This window comes from Scyliorhinus torazame, chromosome 22, assembly GCF_047496885.1.
Source record: "Scyliorhinus torazame isolate Kashiwa2021f chromosome 22, sScyTor2.1, whole genome shotgun sequence".
In the NCBI taxonomy this organism is placed as follows: Eukaryota; Metazoa; Chordata; class Chondrichthyes; order Carcharhiniformes; family Scyliorhinidae; genus Scyliorhinus; species Scyliorhinus torazame.
In genome coordinates this window covers 63460695-63485952 of record NC_092728.1, presented here as the reverse complement: position 1 = coordinate 63485952, position 25258 = coordinate 63460695, and the positions used below count along the sequence as shown (strand labels likewise).

Here is a 25258-nt window from a genome sequence, read left to right as displayed (position 1 = left end):
GTAGATAAAGGGGAACCAATGGATGTAGTATATTTAAGACTTCAACAAAATGGCACCGTGAGTGTTAAATCAGCCTTACATGCTGAATGATGTCATGATCTGCTTACTTTGCATACATCCACCACATGCCCCTTGTACCCGCCATAATCCTAACCAACATGATGTGGCCTGCATCAGAATCCATTTTGGCACCTTTAGCTCCACAAAACCAGCTGCTATGAGTGTTGAGGCATAGATGTACGGCACCAATATCTCAGTAAGAGCTGAGTTCTCCCTCTTTTTGCCAGCTGATGAAAATAAAAATCAGATGTAATTCCCTCCCTAATTTTGTCAAAATGTTTTGAATGTGGGGCTAGATTTCCTGCTCATCATCATGGACTGAGGCAGGAGCAGCACATTTCCAGACACAGGCACGCCCACATTTCCTGTCTGGGGTCACTAAACTGTCTCGGTGGATGCATACCTTTTGCATGGTCACATCTGTGGAGGAATCTAGCTTTGCCATATGTGGAAGACATTCAAATGTTTCTGGAAAGCAGCAACCTAAAGGTAAGTTCCAATGATGCACAACTCACTTTGCTGGAGTTCCTCAGGCCATCTAACTTGAGGTGGACCCAAGTATATGTCTTCGCCCATCATTACAGCAACAGAAGTAATTGGGAGAGAGGGCAATAAGAGTCTGCTGCTTTGTGGATTCTTTTAACAACTACCTCAATACTTTTTGCCTCCTCAATGAATAAAAAAATGTCCAATTATAGAACAGCCTCATTAAGGTTGCAATAAAATCCATTGTGATTTTGTACAATGAAACAAAGGGCTCAGTATGGTTGTGTATAATATATACATATCTCTGTTTCTCAAAGAAATGTCAGCCATGTTTTATGAGAATGCTTAAGCCTGTACTTACCCACAGAACATAAGAATATTATTGGACGAGGGGTCTTCAGTCAGTGGCACCGTCTGCTGTAAGCAAAGCTGCTCACAGCCTCCATTGAAGCCATCAGAACAGTCAATTCCTTTGGTGTAGTCAAAGCAACCAGAATCGTCCCTCATAGGTCTCAGGCCCACCGGACACTGAAACAGAGGAAAAGTTGGAATTTAGACTTTGTTATTTTGGAATATTGGACAGAATCAATAGCGAAAGATTAACATTCCCTCTTTACAACCATTAAGATAGCAGGTTTGAAGCGAATGGGAACAAAAATCTCTTGTCAAAGCTATTTAATTACCAAGTTTAACATGACATTTGTGACATAACTCTTGACTTTCTTATGGAACTTCTGCCACATCCCAAGGTGCTTCATGGTCACAGGTTAGACTTGCAAAGAAGCAGGCGGGGTGGAGGGAGGCATAGGAGAAGAAACAGCTTTCAGTAAAGCTCCTGAAGTTGGGGAGAAATATAGCAATATGGATCAGTTGATAAAGAATATTTGGGAGCTTTCAGGCAAAGTAGCTGAAGACTCAGGAGTCAACAACAGAGGTGGGCGGGTGGAACGCATAGTCGGCCATATTTGGGCAAGTGGAGAATGCCATAGATACCAAGAAACAGAGTGAAACCAGATTGGGACGGGATCTGAGGATGAGAACAAGTGGCGGGATTCTCCGAGCCTCCATGCCAAAATCATGATCGGCGCGGGGGCAGAGAATGGGGGAGGCGTCAAACCAGAGATCGGGTCCGATGCGCTCTGGTCCCTGGAGAATCGTCATCAATCGGGTGCGCGCGGTCGATGCGGCACCGGTTGGGGGGCCATCGCGGCGATTCACCGAGTGCAGCTGGTCGAGTTCCCGACTCAATCCGCGGCCGCCCTGGAGGGGAGCAGGGATATCATTTACAGGTCGGTCCTCCAGAATGGCCAGGCTACCGGTTGGAGGCCACCAATCCGCAGGCACGTACGATATTGGGGGGCCTATCTTCTCGGTGCCGGTCTGCGGTGTGGGTCGGCCATGTCTCGCGGGCGGCCGACGCAGGCCGCCGGTGTGCACATGCGCGGACCTCCGAACAAAAGTACAGGGCCCCGTAGCAGCAGCTGGAGCTGCGAGGACTACTCCGGTGCCCTGCTTGCCCCCTACAAATCGGAGAATCACCCTGGACTTCCGCGCATTTTTTCGCGTGTGTTGGGACATAGCCCCATTATTGGAGAATTCCACCCAAGGAGTTTAAAGCTGATGAGGTAAGGGAACTCGATGGAGGTCGAGTTAGTGTAAATGATGAATAGGGATTTCTGTGGAGTACGATGGGCTCTGAATGTGTTGGAATTCATGCAAGATGGAACTTAGGGGGCCGGTGAACTTTGAAAAAAAGCAGCATGGAGGCACAGTGGTTAGCAGTGCTGCCTCAAAGCGTCAGGGACCCAGGTTCAATTCTGGCTTTGGGTGTCTATGTGGAGTTTGCACGTTCTCCCCGTGTCTGTGTGGGTTTCCTCCGTATGCTCCAGTTCCCTCCCCGAGTCCAAAGATGTGCGGGTTATGTGGATTGGCCATGCTAAATTGTCTTTAGTGCCCAAAGATGTGTAGGATAGGTGGGGTTGCAGGGACAGGGCGGCGGAATGGGCCTGGGTAGGGTGCTCTTTCAGAGGGTCAATGCAGACTCCATGGGCCGAATGTAGGAATTCTATGGTTCTATGGTTAACATGATGTCAATATGTGCCAAGCAATCATTCAAAGGCCTTGTGCTTGTTTATGTATTTTTTTTATGATAACTTGAATCGTTATTTTGTTGAGAAAACATTCCGGGGAATCTCTAAGCATAAGGAAGACGAAAACCACTTCATGAAGGAAAAGGAAAAGCTGGACACACTTTGCACGGTCACATTCTCCATTTTGTCAATGTTCACACAGCTGCTTTGTAAAATCACTTGCGTAAACAGATGCCATGTAAACTTTGCTGCTGCTAGATTGACGGTTATCAACAGCAGTGGTGTCCTACGCAATTGTCTGCAGGAAGTAAAATGTGTCAGTTGGCACCCTATGAGTGAATTTCCGATTACAAAAATTTCATGAAGCAAAAGCTGTCATCAAATCATTAGCACACAAACAGAGAAATTGTATCATCTCCCCAGGCAATAATCCAGCTGCAATCACCATTTACTGTACAAAAGCAAAATACTGCAGATGCTGAAGAAGCTAGAATAAACGCAGAAGATACTAGAAATCCACAATCAAGTCTGAAAGCTATTGTGGAGAAAGAAACTTAACAATCAGAGTTGTGATCAATGACTTGAATCGTTGGGATGGAGGCCACAGAGTTCCCCCTTGCCCGGTGACTTTTCAGTGGGGTGGCAGGTAAAATATGTTGTGTGCCCAGCACACCTCCTTCCTGCACACTCCTAGCCTGTTCCCCATAATGCCAGGGATGGATAAGTCATCAACAGCTTTCCATTCCGAGGCCCATTATTAGTCAACTATGGGCCTTAATCCATCTCCGCTGCCATAAATAGCTGGGCAATGGCAGCAAGTCCAGAGTGTGAGAGCAATTTTTGAAAGGGCATTTTTGGGAAGGCAGGAAGAATGCGATGGCACATCAATAGGGGTGATCTGTGTGCATCGAGGGCACCCCCCGACATTGTTCCTCGAGGGTGAACTGAAACATTAAAATGGTGTCTGGTTTGTGTTTAGAATGTGCTGTCTGGATATCGTTTGCTGTGTTTTTTCATTGGCATTTAATTCATAGTGATCAGCAGCTCCCTGAGAGAGGTCTGCAACGGCTATCCACTTTGAGGGAGCCCATTAGAAGCACCAACCCATATCCTGACATTTCTCAGTGTTCACCCTCTTCCCGCCCAGCTCGGCAGTATGAGCCATTCTCACCGTGCGTTTCACACTGGCTGCGCGTTAATTTGCCAGGCAGCATCAAATCACTTTCAGGGGCCGAGCCCACCGAGTGTGTGCATCCAACAGGTGCAAAATTCAGACATTTGAATCATTAGCAGACATGTGGGTACACCAGCACATGCAGGTTCTTCCCCAAGTCACTCACTACTCTAACTTGGAAATATATCGTCGGTCCTTCACTGTCGCTGGGTCAAAATCCTGGAACTCCTTCCCTAACAGCACATTGGGTGTACCTACACCTCATGGACTTCTGTGATTCTAGGTGGCAGCTCACCACCACCTTCTCAAGGGCAAATGAATAATCAAAAAGTAAATTCCTATTGATGCTGATAAGATTTCCCAATAAGAAGCCAAATGCAAGACTTTATTATTTTAATGCCATTCACTCAAGTCTAATAAAAGGACTAATGTGTTAAAAACAAATTGTTTCAGTGGCCCAATAATTCACCGCCGAACTGAATTTAAAACCAGAATAAGAGAGGCAGCAAATTGGCATGTGGAGTAGATCATGAGCAGGACAGAATATTATGCTTCTTATTTCCTGGAACGTGAGTTATGGTCTCTCTATAACTCACTCTTACTTGTTGGGATGAATTTGGCACCTCAGTAAAGGAGAAAGGAGGGCCCAGAAAAAGGAAAATAAACAGTGTAGCCCCAATTTTATGACTCACAATCTATTCTGGTGTGGCTCTTTGCTGAGAATCCATAATCAGATGTCATTCCTTCCGAATTAAATATTTTATGAGGAAAAGATTCTGAGTGAGGTATGGGTTATTATGTTGTTGTCCAGCTCAATAACAATATTAATTCAATTCTGAAGCAAATAAATAAGCTTCCAAAATGAAATGAAATAAAAATCGCTTATCGTCACAAGTAGGCTTCAAATGAAGCTACTGTGAAAAGCCTGAGTTACCTGTCCAGGAGTTAATTCAAATCAAAAACAGAATCCAAAAGATCCAGTGTAAAATTAGAAGTATGGTTTTCAATTAGATAGTTGGCATGGAAATGAAAGGCATTATTACTTCAACAAATTTAACATTGTTAACAAAATTAATTTTGTTGAGCTATAAAAGTCAGAACTTAAACGGATCTAACCCGTCTTCTGAACCATGAGGGAGGGAGAGAATGAGAATGGGAGCTGGAAGAAAAGGAATAAAATCTACTGAATGCTGAGAAAGATAAGGAAACTAATGAGCACCAAAGGCCTATTAGCTCATTAATTCCACAAACCACATTCATTCTTCCCCTATCGTAGGTGCTGCACAGCCCCTTTAACCTCCGAATGAAAGTTGGAAAATTCTGCCAATCAAGTAAAAGTCCATTCTACTGAAGTGCTCTGAAAGGTCTTTTTGCAAGGGAGAAATAATAGGCGGGATTCTCTTAGCCCGGGGCCGGGCCGGAGAATCCCCATGACCATCACGAATCGTGCAACGCCGCCCCGACACCGGGTCGTGATTCTCCCCAGAGCGGAGAATTGGCGCCGGCGTGGTTGGCGCGGTGCCGGTCGGGGGCTGCTCTATGCGGCCCCCCCCGCCGATTCTCGGCCCGGGATGGGCCGAGCGGACGTCGTAAAAAACCTGAGTCCTGCCGGCGCCATTCACACCTGCTCTCAGCCGGCGGGAACTCAGCGTGGAAGGGTCCAGGGGCGGCCTGTGGGAGGGGAGGGCAGGTCCGACCCCGAGGGGGGGCCCTCCGATGTGGCCTGGCCCGTGATCGGGGCCCACCGATCGGTCTCTCTGGCTGGGGGCCTCCTTTCTTCCGCGCTGGCCCCTGTAGCCCTGCGCCATGTTGCATCGGGGCCGGCACGGAGAAGGGAGCCACTGCGCATGCGCACGTTGGCGCCGGTGCCACTTCGCGTCCGCGCGTTGACGCCCGTGCTACTGCACATGAGCGGATCCAGTGGCACCCAGTTCACGTCAGGATCAGCAGCTAGAGCGGCGTGGATCACTCCAGTGCCGTGCTGGCCCACTGTAGGGGCCAAAATTGCTGATCCTGAGGCCGTGTTGACGCCGTCGCGAAACGCGACGTAGTTTCCGACAGCGTCAACACTTAGCCTCAGGATCACAGAATTCCGCCCAATATATTAATGCAAGATATTGTTGCAGACAACCTTAACATGGTAGGTCAATGGTTTGCGTAGCTCAGGAACCTCACATTCAAAACAGAATTTCATGCTCTTTTCAACCATTTACTTTGTTCAAAAATAATAAGACTTTATTCCTGATTTTCTCCTCTTGCATCTTTTCAACAGCTCCTCCACCAGTTACCACCCAGTGTTAAATGTGTAAAAGTAGTCTAACGGGCATCATTCAATGCACAGCAAAGAATCTCCATCCTGACGTTAACTATATTATTTGGATATTGTCATGGATAGGATCAGAATCAAACTTAAGCCATTGTAACCCTTTCACTTACACAGTGTACGTTTTTTGGAGAGGAAGATATGCGTGTTTCTTCGCCTCCACAGTGTGTGGTCAATATAAATAACAGCAGCAAGCTTTTCTGGATTTCAATGAAGAAGGTTGTTTATTACATATTAACCCTAAATGTTTAAACGCTAGGTCGCTCACACCCACATGTGCACTGAAGATACAGTTCAAGAGTCTAGTATACTTTTATAAACTTTAACAAAGGAATAATTTATTGTTGACTTATCTGGCTCCTTGTAGGAGAAAAGTAATTGTGAATTCAATAAAGAAAGGATTATTTTCCTTTCTTGAATTCTAGTTAAAATAGCTGGTGGATATGAAATGAAATGAAAAATGAAATGAAATGAAATTCAAATTGTCACAAGTAGACTTCAAATGAAGTTACTGTGAAAAGACCCTCGTCGCCACATTCCGCCGCCTGCCCGGGGAGGCACGTACGGGAATTGAACCCGCGCTACTGGCCTGCCTTTGTCTGTTTTAACAGCCAGCTATTTAGCCCTGTGCTAAACCAGCCCCTTATATCAGATATCCGAACTATTTCAGGATTCCATTGACGAGATAAATGTTCAGCAGGTCACAAAGTTAGGCACATGTGGTTTTCCCATTAGTGCATCCAATTTCCTTACAGGTGGACTTGGATTTGGAATAAGGCTGGGAGACTTTTTAATATGTAGCAGCCTCTAAGTTTAAAAAAGGCTTTGGTGTTACTGCCTTAGTCTGCAACTGCCATTCTGTACTGGTGTTCTATACAGGCTGCTCTGGTTCTTTGGATAATAAAGAACGTTTGGTATCAAAAGCCTATTATGGTCACTTGATTAACTGCTATTGTCTACCAGAATGGATTATGACTGGAAGACATTGCTATACAATGGCGATAGATTATGGTTCTTCACACTCACTTTTCGATAATGGATTTTCTGCAATTTTGTTTCTGTTGAATTGGAAACTTAGAGACTTGGGGCACAATTCAACGGAAACATTTCAAAGTCCGATTTTGGGCATATTTGGAGGGATATTTCAAGATGGCAGCATTGGGGAGATCACAGCCCACATTCAATGGCAATTAGTGCCCAGAATGAGCCCCCATGAGATTCAAGACATTGTTTGATTGTTGGCAGCTGCCTCTATGGTGCTGAAGGTCCTAGAGTTTTGGCACACTGTTCAGGTATCAAAGTTTGCTGGACATGCAGCGCACTCATCATCCTCTGAGGTACGGCATGTGCGCCCTCAAGAAGGGACTTGAGAGCTGAGGAGTGTGAGATGCTCACAACTAATGAGGCTAATTCTTCATTTGAAATAGCATTCAGCTGTGAAGCTAGGGGTTGCTCACAGTCAAAGAGGGTGAAATTAAATTTCAGAATAGATGCCACAGCAGGTCTTTTTTCGGCAAGTGTTTGATAGAATAGACAAGCTGCTGCTGTGCTTTCCCCTGTTATAGGCCTCCTCAACATTTAAAAATGGCTTGAAAGCCTCACAGATGCAAAGCACCCCCCACCCCTAGGACCCAGGAGTGACCTAATCACATCCCCAATAGTCCATTGATTCGGAGATTAGAGGAAACTAAAAAAAGACAAGCGTGTTTTACACAGAGAAGTGCACTCGAGGCATGTCCAGGCAACCCCCACCCCCGCGATCTAATAAGGATCTTTCAAGAATCTTGCTGTAGTCTGTGTGAATCTGCAGAAGTCACCTGACCATTGGCAGTCTTCTTAGCCACCTTGTTAGTGTTAATTTAGAGAAATAAAAGTCTGTTGCAGAGCATGAATTCACTAGGCATGACAGATGCATTTAGAACCATTAAAACTCAACTGAAAAGCACTTTGGACATTTTGAATCATAAACTTTGACTATGGGGTCCAGGATAAAAACAAACTGAGCTCAGGAGAGGCTCCAAATGCAGACCTTTATCAACGCAGAGAAAGATACTGATAGCTATGCTGTGGTTGTGAGATAATAGGTAGATTCAAAGGAAGTAATTTTTTATCTAAATCAATCCCATCTTAATATACCATTTTTGTAGTGTGACCATGCACGCCAAATTATGGACCAACTGCGTTTTCAATCATTTTTCATCTTGCTCCTCTTGACAGCATCAAGCACTCCTGCTGAGATCCAATGAAGCTTTCATATCCAGTTCCAGCCTACAAAATGTAAATACCTGATGAAACAATCTCCTATACAAAGATTAGCTTATTCACTGTGTCCTGCATTTGATTGCACGCCTTGTAATTTGTTTTGCTTCAGTAGCTGTACCCTTTAGACTTGACAGTGAAACAAATGGCAAGTATAGTTCTGACCATTCTGGTGAAATCCTGTGCTTAAGCCAGGCAGTATCTCCACCAAACAAGCGTTGAATTCCTTCCCGAAGCAATGTAAACCAGAACCCAGTGGTGAAAGGCTGGTTTAATGTCATTTTTATAATGCTTCATTGTTCCACCAGGTGGTCCTGTAATGTTGCCGGAGGGCTCCCATGCAGTGGAACATGCCCTGTTCATATTGCAAATTGATTTCCACTGCAGCTAGAACAAGGAAAAAGCATGTGTGTCTTTGTTCCAAACTGGTCTCCTGTCGATTTTTGGCCAAAGACTCCCATAGCCCGAAGCCAGGTGAAGCTAATACAAATGGAATTAATTTGAACATTATTTCCCTTGATCCCTCTGGTTGCTGCCAGCATAATTATTTCTGAGAAAAGCATTGGCATTGAAATATAGGCACTTATCGTTACCATTGTTATCATGCTGCCAAGTCAATGTGACTTGCCAATATGATTCTGTCCCTTATTCTATCCCTCACAAAATAACTAGGTGTCAGCCGCGGCTTGAGAGTAGTACTCTTGCCTCTGAGTTAGAAAGTTTGTGTTCAAGCCCTACCACAGAGAATTAAGCCCACAATACAGGCTAGAGTCCAGCCTACTGTCTTACTGAAGGATTGCTGCAGTGTCAGAAATCCACTCTGGCATTCTCTGTCGGCGGGCTCCCTCACAATGGCCCCCATTGGACAGCTGCGGGAATTGAAAATCCCGCTGCCGGAGGGGGGGGATTGAAAACGGGGCTGGCGGGAGAGCATCCCGCCCCCTGTCTTTTGAATGAAATGCTAAACCAAGGCAGCCTTCACCCCTTCAGGCCAACATAAATATCCCATAGTACAATTTCAAAGGAGAACACAGGAATTCTCCATGTGTCCTTGTTAATATTTATTCTTCAACTAACATCATCAAAGCAGATTACCTGCTCATTGTCACTTTGGTATTTGTGTACCATTGGCACAGGCAAAGTGGATATCACCTTTGCAATAGTGACCACACGACGATATGTATTTGGGTTGGCACTCATGCCTCACAGCACCAGTGATCTGGGTTGAATTCCGGCCTTGCGTCATTGTCTGTGGGGAGTTTGTATCTTCTCCCCGAGTCTGTGTGGGTTTCTTCCGGGTGTTCCAGCTTCCTCCCACAGTCCAAAGATGTGCGAGTAAGGTGGATTGGCCATGATAAAATTGACTCTTAGTGTCCATGGTTGTGCAGATTAGATTATGGGATAGGGCAGGGTGGACGGGGGAGTGGACATGGGTAGAGTGACCATTTGAAGGGTTGATACAGACCCGACGGGCCGAACGGCCTCCTTCTGCACTGTCGGGATTCTATGTGATTGACTAAGGCACTTTCGGATGTTGTGAAGTTGAGAACGATACGATATAAATGCAAGTTTTTCTTTTAGAAAGACATCATGACATACTGATGTCATGCATGTGTTGTAATAATAATAATATTAATAATCACTTGTTGTCACAAGTAGACTTCAATGAAGTTACTGTGTAAAGCCCCTAGTCGCCACATTCCGGCGCCTGTTCGGGTTGGCCGGTACAGGAAATGAACTCACGCTGCTGGCATTGTATGATCAATTTGGCACCGATTCTTTATATGTATATTTTCCGATTGTTACCATGTCACAGAAAGTCCACTGGCGGTGTTTGAAAATCGAATTCAGGAGGGTGGCAGCTTTGAACTACTTTCTCAATCACTGGTCCATAAAATTAAGGACGCATCAAAGTAGGGTTTGGTAATCTCAATTCCAGATACCACACGAACTAAAGAAAGTCACGGAAGGACAAGAAGCTCAAACTTGATTCAGAATGTACATGCTGAAGCATTCAGCTTTCACAGGTGGCGACACAAATCACTTTGTTGTGGTATCTCAGTCCACCTGGAAGCAGTAGTGGCACTTTGTGTACTTCACCATGTAGCCAAGAAATGTAGGATTGCAGCACAATGCGTGTGTGTTCATAGAATTGACAAATCAAAAACGGGCAATTCAGTTCAACAGGTTAATACTGCTGCTCCATACAAACTTCCACTCCTTTACTTCATCTAATCTGAATAAATACTTCTATTCCTTTCTCAAATTATGCACATATATATATTTAAGGGAAGCTAGATATGATATTCACCCCAAATGCCGCATGTGGTTCAACAATACTGATCTGACAATTCATTTCTTTCAGTGTTAACTCTGCTGTTCCTTAAACGCTGATCTTCACTGTGGCGTGAAAAGTAGGACTAAGTTGTTGAACTCGGGATTACCTCGCGGAGATAACAAGCTAACGAGCAATTTAGAGAGAAACAATACAGTCCAGGATAACTGCACTAGTACCTCTGGGAGCTGCATTTCAACAGAGCTGAGGGAAATCATGAGGGTGTTAAGTGTTGCAGTGCTGATGGTGTCACTGAGACAGATCATAAACAATGATCTTAGTGACATTTACGGAAACCTATTAACGGGCACTTCATGCGGGCAATGATAAAATGTCACAATCAATACCACTGCTCGTTTTTTCCCAGGTAAAAAAAACCCTTACCATAACAATAATATTAAGTTACAGATACGCTCTCCAACTCTGTATCAGCACAATCCCACTTCTGGATTATTAGAAGGGAATTGTTTTTGTGACATATGCTTCAGGTTTTTAATCACTTGCTTGTGTCCCTTTATCATTGCCATGTGAAAATCCTGGAACTCTCTTCCTGACAGCACACCGAGATCACATGGACTCCAGTGGCTCATAGCAATGATTTGTCATCTTCTCAAAGGCATTGGGGGATGGGAATAAACAGTGACCGTGCTCGTGATGCCATAATCAAAAAATGAATTATTAAAAAATTATGAATTATGCACCACGTTATTACCCAGCTCACCAAGTGCAATTTAATTGTAAGGCATATATAGTGCACAATCAGGGAGGGAGGGGGGGGGTTAAACGCAAACACCTTTATCTTTATGAAGTAATAGATTATGAGATGGCTGCCAAAATAAAGTAGTTTGGCGTTCTCCATTTATATTGGATTATCAGCACTTGGTCTGCAGCCTTTTATGTAATAGCATTTCAAATGTTCATCGAAATACGTCTTAAAAGTTGTGAGGATTCCTGCCTCTACTAGCCTTTAAAATGTCATCACTTTCTATCACTTACTCCAGAAATGCCTCACTTTCTGCGGTTCTGATATATTGTGGTTAAGAAAGCCCACGTTTGCTCTCTGGTGAGCTGGTTGGCTTCTGCCTTGCTCAAATGGAGTTCTGTCACTGGCCTTTCTCGCCCTATCTCAGAAACACAAATCAAGAGGAGAAATGCTCAACCAGATTTCCCACCCTTGACCGTTAACTGAGGCCTTGATTATAAAGGTTAATGGCGATTGGGGGGTGGGGGTGGATGGAGAGGAGATCATTATTCTCTTCACCCCCCTGTGTATGTACTCAAATGGGACAAGTTTACAATCTCAATACACTTAGAAAACCGGCATTTATTCTTGCTGGTGAGGGCAGGACGAACTCTGGTCTAAATAATCCACTAATGCTGACTACCCGGGCTTCAGGTAAGGTGCAGCATTAGAGGACTCATCCAAGTAAGCAACTGCATCCACCTCTACCAAAATAGGGAGGAGAATTAAACTAAGTAAGCATCTGAAGGGTTCAGTTGAAAATTGAAGTCGATGAAGACATAAAATATAAATAAACACTTGGAATAAAGAAGCTAGAGTGGATTAAAATCTACACAAAAACCGGGGGAGCGTGCAATTTTTGGAATTAATGCAAAAGCATTAACATTCAGAAAGTCATATTTGAGACCGAGTTGTCATTTCCCTACAGTAAAACACAATATTTTAGAAGCAAAGATAAATGCTCATTATTTGCGGCTGGTCCATTTCCTGCAACAATGAAACAAATTATTGACTGCCAGATTACACTTTTCCTGAAGTCAATTATTACCACGTTCAAAGGATGCAGGAACACTTTTATATGTCAAATCATAAGAAAGAAAACCATAACATTTTCCTCAGTGAAAGCTCTTTAAATTAGAAAGACATTTACTTTTGCAGTAATCAGCATAGTTGCTGTGTAGAGCTAGCTACTTTAACAGAGAAGACTTGGCACAATAATCAAAGAATGAACTCTGCTGTCTAATTTGAAGTAATCATAACGATCACAAAAAGAGAGGGAAAAAAGCAGAACACTTAAGTGCTCTGAAGTAAGCTGCCAAGCAGGTTGAGCTCATTGATGTAGTTACAAACAACAGTATTTGTAATTTGGGCTGTTTAAAATGTATAATAATGTGGACGGTAACTGCCGACAGCTGCAGAGGAGTGAATTAGGATGCAGAAAAGGATTTTTTTCCCCTCTCTGACTATCGACTAAGCAATTGGAAACTTATTTGCGGATGTGACAGTCACGACGATATCTGCTTCCTTAATGGCAAAGAGGTAAGCGCAGGCATTATAAATGGAAGTGTTTTAACTGTCTGACTGGTTTCAGGAAATGTTGCATGATTGAAAAGCAGCACTGAACGCCACATCTGGTTATCTTGGCTCTGACAGCAATGTGTCAAACAATCATCTTAAAAAAAGACAAATCGAGATGCTAGATTTTCACCCGCATATTAGTTCTACCTACCTAAAAGTTACCCTAACTTAATTATTATTGCAGAGCAGTACAAGATTGGTGCGAACATGCACTGTTCATTTTGATTAGGTGACATACTTCATTCACTTGAATTTTACTTTGCAACATTCCTGCGAAGGCCTCGGCTGTCTCGTCGCATGTTCATAGTTTGCAAAAGATCGGGTAAAGGCACATTGCCTTAACTGAGTTCACCTTCTCTTCCATTCAGACCAACATTAATAGTCTCTTGCACAAAGTATGTTGGCCTTTCATCTAGACTTCCCATTAAGAAATCTCAGTTGCTAGATTTGGTGCTTGGGGGGGGGGGGGGGGGGGGGGGGAGTCCAGTGATGGTGCAAATGAATAGAATGTACAGGCAAAATGAGAAGAGATGTGGATGAAATTATTTCATAGATGCCAATATTGGATATGAGTGGAATGGATGTGATGAGTAATGACTGGTAGAGGGAAGCAGCCTGCATTTTTGATTGGGAAGGCATAAATGACACTTCAACTCCCCTGGCTCCATGGTAAATACATTTTTCCACTGCTTTTTGATGAAAGCTTCCCATTCTTCCTTTATACATCGTTTGTTTGGCTGCTATCTGCTTGAGAAAACTACAAGGTGCTTGACTGCAGTCAATGACAAGAGGTGGCGGTGGCATGGGACATCGTCACTGTGGTAACCCAGAGATGCAGGGCAATGCTCTGGGGACCTGGGCTCATATCACACCACAGCTGGCTTGTAATGCAGAACAATGCGGGTTCAATTCCCGTACCAGCCTCCCCGAACAGGTGCCGGAATGTGGCGACTCGGGGCTTTTCACAGTAACTTCATTGAAGCCTACTTGTGACAATAAGCGATTATTATTGTTATTATTATTATTATTTTTAAAAATATATATCGGAAAGGGGATAGGGGAGCAAAATTTGATACACCTGAAAATGGGTACTGATATTGGGATGCTGCGACAAACACATAGGGCAAGATTCTCCAATTCATTTTATGTGGAAGCAATCGGCGGCGCACCCTCGCGGTTGCTGTGACCAGTGAGGGGCTAGCAGCTGAGCCATGTAAATCTCCCAGCCTCCACAAAATAAAAGCCGGAGAATTGCCAAGTCCGTGGCTGCGCATGCTCACGGCGACGACCTGCCAAATAGTGGTCCTCTGGACACCCCTTCGCCAACCCCACCAGTTCCCCAGCCCTCGCGGAAGCCTCCCCCACCAGCCAGCAGCACGACTCCTGCCTGACTGTGGCGGCGCTGGACACAGTCCGCAGCCTCCACATCAGGTTCCCGCACGGCTGGGACCACACGCCCTTCGCGCCGTCGTGAACTCAGCACATCGGGGAAGGGCCTTCAGGTGACACGCTGACACCATCCCAATGGCATGCAGCGCATGGCGCAGTGACACTTTTTCAGAGGGGGCGGAGCATGCGAAACCTGCGTCAAACAGGCGCCGCCACCGATTTTGTCGTTAAAAAGGGATTCTCCGCCCGATCGCCGATTACAAAATCGCCGTCGAGAAACAGAGAATCTCGACAAAGGTTTCCCTTTCAATGCAGGCAACATGTAAACATCATAATGCCTGCTGATTTACAGGGTAGCTGCACGCAGCTTAAGTACTGGGCACTTGAACAAGGGGCCAAGTTTTAAAATTAGCTTGCAGCAATTAAAGGTAGTTTGCCAGTCTTAAAGCAAACATTCTGGCTGGAATATAGGAAATAGGAATAAGAACAGGAGTAGGAATTAACCATATGGCCCCTTGAGCCTGCTCCACCATTCAGGACAAGCATAGGTACATTGGAACAGCAGTAGGCAATTCAACCCCTTGAGCCTGTCCTGCCATTCAATGAGATCATGGCTGATATGTGACGTAACTCCACATACCTGGCTTTGGCCCAAATCCCTTAATATTTTCTCTGAACAACAACCTATCGTTCACAGGTTCAAAATTAACAACTGATCCAGCTTCATCTGCTATTTATGGGAGAGAGCTCCAAATCTCTACCATCCTTTGTGAAGAGGTTCTTCCCAACACCTCTCCTGAATTGTCTAGCCCGATCTCGCCCGCACTGCCTGAGATCCAGATCAGCATGCCACCGTTAAATATGTCTGCGCCAGATTCTCCCAGCACCTGGGAACCAACAGTCTTCCTGACTGGATGGCAAAGCCAGGGTGACCATGTGCCAGGATGGCACAGCCCACTGTAGGGCCTGAGGGAGCCATGTCCATAAAATGGGTAATGAGGAGGGTCTGAAGGCTGGGGGTGGGTGAAGGGAGGGTATGAGGAGCCTCATAAAGGTTGGTGGGGAGGTGGTGTGGGGATCCTGAAGAGGAAGGGGGGGCTGAAATGAGGGGGCCCTCAGCTACCCCATAGCAGTATGGTGTCCTCACTTGGGAGGGGGGGGGGTCGGGTAACGCCCATGTGTGCAGTGGGTGGCATTTCCCATGGGTGGAAGGTGTAAGGGAACCCTTAAGCTCACTCAGAGATCAGGTCATCGTTTCAAAATGGTGACCCGATTTCTGAGTCGCGGGTCTCACCATCAGGTTCAGCTCCCGATTGCTGAAAAAAGTTCCAAGCGTGGACTAGAGCGGAGTACTGGTCGGGAAATGGTCTGTGACTGGGGTGGATAAAGTGAGAGGAAGCCAGGCCAGGTTTCTCGCAATACTGCTTAATCGAGGCCAGTCAATAGGGCTGACATATGTGAACACTGGAAGAATCCTACAGTCATCACTTTGTGTCAACACTCTCTGGAAACCAGGAAGTAAGTCCTTTTGGTGAGAATGGAGCAGGAGGTGACTTGGATGTTTGGATAGTGCAATACAGTGGAACCAGTAAGAAATAGTGTGCATGTTTGACAAGTTGCTTCATCTCCTCTAAAGTCGTAGTTTGTAAAGTAAAAACAAATTGTACTTTTTTCTATAATTGGTTAAATTTCGAAAGAAAGGGAATATATTTCAAACAAAGTTTGTGTAAATGGAAGGAAGCACGTGTTCAACTGAAGTTGCTTTAATTTTTAGCAGTAAAAAGTCAAAAATTTGATAACTTTAGGTAGTAGAAATAAAGTTTTGAAGTTAAAAAAAAGAATGCCGGCCACGATCGGCCTTTAAATATGAACAATGAATCTTTCCACCAGAGGCAGCGGCAGAGAGAAGGTCAAGCGGCAGAAACGTCAATGCTTTGGGTGCAAAATTATAGAAGTAGGATTCCTCCATTTTGTAGCTCCCAGCAAGCAAGTGACAGGACTGTGAGAAAACTAATGATGGGTCATTTTGTAATAAGGTAGAGAGGGCCAAAGATACAAACAGAACAGGATCTCACAACTGCTGGAGAGAGCTTCTCAGGAGAGTCCACGGTAGGACAAGGCAGTTCTGGTGTGAGCTGTATCCCGAGCTCCAGGGCCTCTGGTGAACAAACAATTGAGAAGAAACTGAAATTGGGAACAAAGCAGTATAAAAGATGATTTCTTGAGGTATGGTGATAATTGTGCCAATGCAAATCAGGATGCAAAGCCCATGTGTGTTATATGCAGAGAAGTACTGACAAATGAGGTTTAAAACCCTCAAATCTTCAAAGGCATTTGAAGAGTCAGCATGGCGAGTTTGAGGACAAACCTCTTGATTTTTTTTCAAAGCATGTAGCAAGAACTTAAATCATCAGCTGAAGTCCTTAGCAGAAATGTAACAATGAATGATGAAGCAAGAGAGATCGTAAGGACCAAGCAGGCCCACCTGCTGCATTAAAGATAAGCAATAATGGTGTATTACGAAGATCGGCCTACGTGGGTCGCTGACATGTCTCGTGAACGTTGGCCGGCATGGGTCCTGAAGGTCCACCGGTTGGTAAAAGCTGGTCCCGGGACAAAAAGTTTGAAAACACTGCATTAGAGTGATGCTAGCTGCCTTGTTCTGACCTGCAGATGGATATTGCGAGGCGTGGAGAGCCGGGTAGATCCCGGGAGCGGGGTCTCCTGGCTTTCATAGGCCACGCTGCGCCACAGTGAGCTGCTTTTCCGGCGCATGTGGCCATTGGATCGTTCCCTTTTAATGTCTTTCAGTCCTCAAATGGGTTAAGCTGAACTCAAGGCAGATATCGCCTCTCGGATCGTTCCCTTTTAATGTCTTTCAGTCCTCAAATGGGTTAAGCAGAACTCAAGGCAGATATCGCCTCTCGAAGTTAAAATATGAAATTGCCCTGCAGTTTTACAGATTACATTATAAAGCAGCAAGTTAGATACAAGGTGCTTCTGGTATAATTCACTACTAATGAAATATAAATGTGCCTTCCTTTACGCAGAAGTTTAATGACCCATCAAATACAATCGTCAGGTGAAAATGAGAACAAGCAGAGACTAACATTCATTCTTAACAATAGTGTTTTATATATTATCTGAGCCTGAAGCATTACACTTATATCAAACATTCAGCCTGCCCTCATCAGTATAAACATCTTGCAAAGAAAACACGTTAATATCAAAGTTGTGTGTAGTCCAAGAGGAGAATTTATTATTAAAAAATGCCACAGGAAACAAAATCACATTGATTTTCATTGCTCTATGTGAGATCAGATCAGCATTATTTATTCTGGTGATGAGTAGTGAGAGAGATAAATTAACACAACCTAACACACATATGGAAGGTAAAGCAAGTGGCTCTAGTTTATTCATATAAAAAAAAACCACAATTTCCCTGGGGAGCAAATATCTTCTACATTAATCAAACGCAGAAGATATCAGCTCTAACAGCTGTGTGATGTGCCACATGCCAATGTCTTGCCTCTCTGGCTGAAAACCCGGATGCACGGGTAGATGTAACACGCTTTAGCATTTTCATTTGGCTAAATTCTTCAAGCATTCAGTCTTAAAAGCTATTCATTGATGAGTGTGTATACAGATACCTACAGCGGCAATTTCAGGAGTTGCAAGACTAATCAGCATCCTAGGACTATGCAATGGAACATAGAAGATGCTCAATCTTAGTTTATCAGACAAACCATGTCAGGAACATCACATCAGTAAAAGAAAACTATTATTGATGATGCAGATTATCAGGCAATAAATGTCTTTTGTGCGTCTGTCCCACATTCTGAGTATGAAGATGCGTTTGTGCGGGGACCTTTAGAGAATGCTTGCAGATTTATTTCCTTCAGGGCTGTTAACAACAGAAAGCTTTGTCTGAACTTCACAGGCTTTTCTTCAAGCCATGTACCAGAGGGGAAAATAGAGCATTTCAATGGGATGAGTGCTTGGATTTTAAAGTTCAGAGTCTTTAAACTCTGTGTTTGTAAAGGCAAAGAGTTAATACAGGAGACTCCCTCAACCAGCAAAGAGACACGTGTATCTCCCCAACGAGGATTTCAGAGATTGAACAAACATTTATCAATAACTAATCTTCCAAAATCGCTGGGGGAAATAGGCATATTGGGGTAAGTTTAACTCTGTGTGATTCTTTAAAATTGGAGACTATCTACCAACCGCCTGTTTTACTTCAATTTATTTATTTCCATTGTACTTCTGATATTCTGATTCAAGCAAAGAGGCACACTATTCATTTATGTTTTTACAACAGTGATAACAACAAATTGCATTTATAATAATGGGTCTAACAAAACAAAACACCCCAAAGTGCTTCACAAAATTAGGCACCAACCCACATAGAGACAGTGGGGCAAATGACCAATGGTTTGATCAAAGAGGTAGGTTTCAAGGAGTCTCCTGAAGTAAAAATGACAGTTAAAGAGATGAAGAGGTACAGGGAGGGAAATATAAGAACCTAGGCCCTCAGCAACAGAAGGCATGGCTGTCAGTGGTGGAACAATTAAAATTTGGACGCACAAGCAGCCAGAATTAGAGGAGTGCTGGTATCGTGGAGGGATGTGTGGCAGGAGGAGATCATAAGGAAGGAGAGGGGTCAGTGAGCACATGGGGTGATGCATAACTGACACCTGGTATGGATTCGCACACAAACAACAGTGTTGTGGATGATCTCAAGTTTATGAATAGGGGAATGTGGGACACTGGTCTGGGGTGCGTTTTAATCATCAAGCCTAGAGGGGAATAAAAAATGCACAAGAGTTTCAGCAGTAGATAAGCTGAAGCCGGGTCAAATGTTAAGGAGGAATTAGACAGTCTTGGTGATGGGCATAGATGATATGCGCTCGGAAGGCTCACCAGGTTTGCTGCCATTTTTCTTCAGCCTCAGAAAGATGCCAGGGAGAGGGATATAGTTCATGGCTAGTCATAGCAGTGTGACACTGAGAGCTGTTTTTCTTGAACTGGGACATTCCTGGGGGCTGGTTCAGCACAGGGCTAAATCGCTGGCTTTTAAAGCAGACCAAGGCAGGCCAGCAGCATGGTTCAATTCCTGTACCAGCCTCCCGAACAGGTGCCAGAATGTGGCGACTAGGGGCTTTTCACAGTAACTTCATTTGAAGCCTACTTGTGACAATAAGCGATTTTCATTTTCATTTTTCATTTCAGCACCAATGTCTGTTGAACAGCGCCAATCAGTTGTCGTATCCACTGAACAGTGCTAGTCACTAAGTTCAACACCAGTGTTTGTTAAACAGTGCCGTTTCTGTTGCAGTTTTAATCAAACAAGCCATTCCCTTATCGATTGCAGTATCCATTCAACACTGCTACTCACAAAGCTTCGCCCCGGGGTCTGTTGAATGAGACTATTTCAGTGTCAAACTATGCCATTCCTGCTTCAGTGTCCATTGCACATATTAATTCCCGGTGAAAACACTGGTGTCTGACAAATAGTATTACATTTCCATAAGATCTCTACAGTGCAGAAGGAGACCATTTGGCCAATCAAATCTACACTGACCCTCTGAAAGAGCACCAGACCTTGACCCAATCCCCTGCCCAATCCCTGTAACCCCACATCTTTGGACACTAAGGGCTAATTTAGCATGGCCAATTCACCTAACCTGCACGTCATTGGACTGTGGAAGAAAACTGGAGCATCCAGAGGAAACCCACACAGACATGGGGAGAATGTGCAACTCCACACAATCACCCAAGGCCAGAATTGAATCAGGGTCCCTGGCGCTGTGAGACATCAGTGCTAATCATGTTGCCCAGTATTGGGCTCAATGGGGCTCAACAACCATGCAATACATGTGAGCGTTTCATTACCCTGTGCTGGATGACAGCATTGGACAGTTACAAAGTACAAAGGTTATCTTCAAACTAGACAGTACCTTAGGTAACTACCATCAGGTATGCTACTTTGAGCCAAATAGATACATTGTCATTTTCTAACAAATATTTTATACTAAATGTGCAAGTCCTTACATTTCAATGCTTCAACTGCTAAAATCTTTCAATCTTTCAGAAGGTGAAGAGAGAAGCAATATCTAGACTATCTGGAGATCTCAATATAAGCAATAACATCCTGGTACTTGGCATTCCAAGAACACTGGGCTGGATTCTCCTAAAATGAGACTATGCCCCACGCCAGCGTAAAAACGGTGGAGTTTTACTCCAGAAGTTCCTACCTTAAAGTTGAACGAATTCTCAGCCCTGCAGGGGGCTAGCAGGGACCCGGAGTGATTCTCGCAGCTTTAGCTGCGGATACGGGCCCCCACACTTCCGGTTCCGAGTCCGCGCATGCGCACTGCACAGTATCCAGTGGCCACGCCGAGCGCAATGGCGGACTCGGACCGCGGACCAACACGGACAATGTAGGCCTCCCCCATCGGCCACGTGCTGCTGCATTGGACCAGCCCGATGCTGCCCAGCCGCCCAAAAGGTCCCCCCTGTGTTCGATCCCCCCGACCCCCACCAGGGTGGTCGCGGACTGAGTCCGCAGCCGCCGCGCGAGTATCCGGACCGGCCATAACACATTAGTTCCATGCGGTAGGGAACTCGGCCTGTCGGGAGCGGAGTATCGCTGGGTGGGCTTCAGGCAATGGCCCCCCAGCTGCGAGGCGTAATTCGCAGACGAGCGATTCTCCGGCGCCCTGAGAATCGCTGGAGCGGCGCCAGTCCCAATTCAGTCGGGAACTTTGATTCTCCACCCCCGCGCCAAACGCGATTTCGGTGTGGGGCTGCGGAGAATCCAGTCCACTATATTCAAATATGCTATGCAGGCCAGAAATATGTCTGGAATGCTTGAGTAAAATATATATCAGCTACCCAAGGAAGGTTATTTCCATCAATTGTAGAAGAATGTCTGACAATGTCTGTTAGTTTCTTGTATCAGGTAGATGGACATACATACTCAATGAAAGCAAAGGTCCACAAGCTAGCTCCAATAAGTCAGTTTACGAAAAGTGAATATTTGAATAAAAATTCAACCACGACATTTATCAGTGCCAAGCTAAAGATAGATACCATTCAAAGAAACAAAGTGTCAAAGATGCGTGCAAACTAAAAAAAACTCGAGTTAAGTAGCAATAACACAGAAATGTGCAGGGATTCATTGCTAATGTCCACTCTAACACCATGGGTGGGATTCTCCGAAATGGAGGCAGAGTGTTCGCGCCGTCGAGGTTCAAGACGGCGCGAAACGGCCCCAATCCCCACCGATTCAGGGCCCGATAATGGGCTAGGAGCGGTGCCGCGTCATTTACGATCCCACGTTGTTCCCGCCAGAAGCGGCCAGTGTGGACGGCGCCGGGGGGAACCCGTGGTTTTTGGCAGGCCGCTCGGACCATCCGGCACTGAGAATCGCGGGGGTACCGGTGAATCGCCATTTTGGCTGTCTCGGGCGATTCACTGGACCGTGCCGCGCAAAACGCGATTGTGCCGATCTGGCCGCTTCCGTGAATCGCGGGAGGGCGTCGGACCGGCGTCGCGGGAAAATTTGGCGACCCAGGTGATTCTCCAAACCAGTGCGGAAGCAGACAATCGCGCCCCATGTGCTCTGAAAGGCAATAACTAGGCACTGTTTGCTCACTACGAGTTGGAGAACCATTTTGAAAATGTTTTCTGGTTTAGCAGCATTTTGACAGAAGCAACAAACTGTGACTAATCAGTGCCTCAGGTTTTTTCCCTGTATTTGCTAAACAGCCTGAAGAGCTAATGGGTTCAACCTGGCTCATGTGACAATAGTGCAGCAGGAACCCCTATTAAAATGTCTAATTAAATCACTGCATCAGTGGATGTGGTGACCAACAAAATCCTTCATGAGACGTTACCCAGTAAAGCACAACTTGAAGAGCTTGCATGTCTATAGATCTCTTTAACCTTGAATGAGGGAAATGCATGATCAAAGTCCAGAGGTGAACAGAAAACCATCTCACCTGACGTGTAAAGCTTAAATACTCCTTCTGCACTGTAAATTCTATGATTCTATGATCTACCAACAACACTGCAAATGTCCCAATCATAACCAGATAATTTGTAAAGTTGGACAACTCTAATGTAAAATCATAGAATAGAATCACAGAATTTACACTGCAGAAGGAGGCCATGCAGCCCATCGAGTCTGCACTGGCCCTTGGAAAGAGCACCCGACTTTAAGCCTTCATCCTATCCCTGTAACCCAGTAACCCCACCTAACCTGTTGGACACTAGGGGGTAATTTAGCATGGCCAATCCACCTAACCTGCACATCTTTGGACTGTGGGAGGAAACTGGAGCACTCGGAGGAAACCCACGCAGTCACGGGGAGAAAGTGCAAACTCCACACAGACAGTCATCCGAGGCAGGAATTGAACCCGAGTTCTTGGAGCTGTGAGGCAGCAGTGCTAACCACTGTGCGACCGTGCCACCCATAAAGAAATGTTCCACTATTTTCCAAGGAATTGGTGAAATGGACAGACAGCAATTTGTGTTTCAAAATGAAACCACAATGTAATAAATAGGGAATTTCTTAGAGTGATTGAGTGACACATAAAGCAACTCACGAAGGCAATCGCCGCACAATCTGATATTATAGAGGTATCGTGTTTGTAGCATCCATTATTGCTTTCTGTCGAGCCAAACAGTTATTAATCAAGCCCAGATCAGCAAAAAGTGTGTTAAGATCTGGGGACCATTCACCATTCAGTTGGAATCTAACTTAATGGCCCTCAGCTCCTCAGACCATCTCCTTTGCTCCACAGCCATCCGGGTTCTTGGCTCCCCGGTCTCCACTCCTTGGTACCTGGCACTCGGCTCTCTAACTCCTGCTCCTCAGGCTCATAACTCACTGCTGCTGGTGTTCCCTGCTCTTCCAATCACAGATTGTCTCTCTCCCCCAATTTGTTGCTGATAAGCTCACAGCAACAAACATGAGGAGAAACAGCCTGTGATTCTTTCATAGGATTTACAGTGCAGAAGGAGGCCATTTGGCCCATCGAGTCTGCACCGGCTCTTGGAAAGAGCACCCTGCCCAAGCCCACACCACCCTATCCCCATAACCCAGTAACCTCACTCAACCAACAGGGCAATTTTGGACACTAAGGGCAATTTAGCATGGCCAATCCACCTAACCTGCACATCTTTGGACTGTGGGAGGAAACCGGAGCACCCGGAGGAAACCCACGCACACACGGGGCGAACGTGCACACTCCGCACAGATAGTGACCCAGCCGGGAATCGAACCTGGGACCCTGGAGCTGTGAAGCAATTGCGCTAACCGCTACCGTGCTGCCCCCAGAGCATCTCCATGCAGATTCGAAGAGCATCTCCATGCAGATTCATCCATTCACTTACCTGTTTGACTGGCGTTTTGAAAGCCGTCTCTGGGGGCAGCATAGAGGGGCTTTGAGACCTCAGGCCGCATGTTGGACACAGCCGAGTTAGATCATGGCTTATCTTAGTTCCATTTATCTGTCTTTGCTCCATTACTCACAAACATCTATTGATCTCTGCTTTGAAAACATCAATTGCCCTAAAGCATCTGCAGCCTTTTGGGGGAGAAAGTTCCAAATTTCTACTACCTTTTGTATGAGGTAAAGGATAACTGACATACAATACAGGAAGAAGGATACAAAATTGCCTAAGGGACAGAGACTACTGATGAATGATTATTTTCCAGATTGGAGGAAAGTTTTCAATGGTATAAACTAGAGGTCAATATTATGACAGCTGCTCCTTTACATATTTATGAATGACTGGGACTTGGATATACTTACTATACAGGGCTCAATTCCATCACTCAGGAAAAACACAAAACTTGGATACCTGGCAAAGGGGGATAATAACAGACTAAAATCTGTTAGGAAGCAGACACATGGCAGATAAACCACAGAAAAGAGTGATGAGATAGATTTTGGTCGGGATAACAAAGGGAGGGAATATGGACTAAATGTTACAATTTTAAAGGAGTGTAGAAACAGAGAGATCTGGGTATGTATGCACACACATTTTGAAGGTAGCAGAATCGGTTGAATAATCTGCCAAAAACCATCTCAGATCCTTTATAAAATGCTGGTTAGTCCTCAGCCTGAGCAATGTGTTAAAATCTAGGGACCACATTTTAGAGAGCATTTAAAGGCCTTGAATAGATTTACTGGAATGATAGAAGAGGTGAGGGACTTCAAGCACAGAGAGAAACTGGATTTGACTTTCTTAGAGTAGAGAAGATTAACAGGAGATTTGATAGACATATTTAAAATCATGAATGGATTGGGCAACATTTGCTGATCATCCTCAGTGTGCTAAGAATTACGCTGCCAACCAATTTAAGATTGCCAGTCGGACTTGCAGTGCGGCATTTGCATATAATGAAAGCTACATATATTAATACACAGGACCTTGGTCTTTGCAGACAGAAATAACACATATACACGTTACGCCTGTTTCATCTAAACAAAATAAGTGATATACACAAGTTGATTCATTCCTCAGGACAATACGTGGATCAATCAGATTTAAACTGGCTGGTTTAAATTTCAAACAATGCTAGGCAGTTAACTGTCAACTAGCGCATTCCCTATGGCAATGCCTCTACCGATCAGAGTTCACTTGCTAACCAATCAGCACTCTCTTCTCATGCAATATAAAGTTAATTTCCCTTACTTTGGTATTCTTGTAAATATTCTGATGAGTCCAATGTGAAACGATTCAACAACAAAAAATTTTTTTAAGCAACACTTTTTTCTAATCTGGAATTGCCTGAGAGGATGGCAAA

The 25258-nt window shown here is 44.8% G+C and overlaps 1 protein-coding gene across 4 annotated transcripts in view; it reads right to left on the bottom strand.

Moving 5' to 3' along the window:
• Nucleotides 1-25258, bottom strand: part of LOC140399093 (astrotactin-2-like) — a 2178011-nt gene that overhangs the window by 932094 nt on the left and 1220659 nt on the right. For all 4 annotated transcript variants that reach the window (XM_072488234.1, XM_072488235.1, XM_072488236.1 and 1 more), the window contains one exon: nt 908-1074. In XM_072488234.1, the coding sequence (XP_072344335.1) occupies nt 908-1074 (167 nt within the window). The remainder of the gene's footprint in view (nt 1-907; nt 1075-25258) is intronic.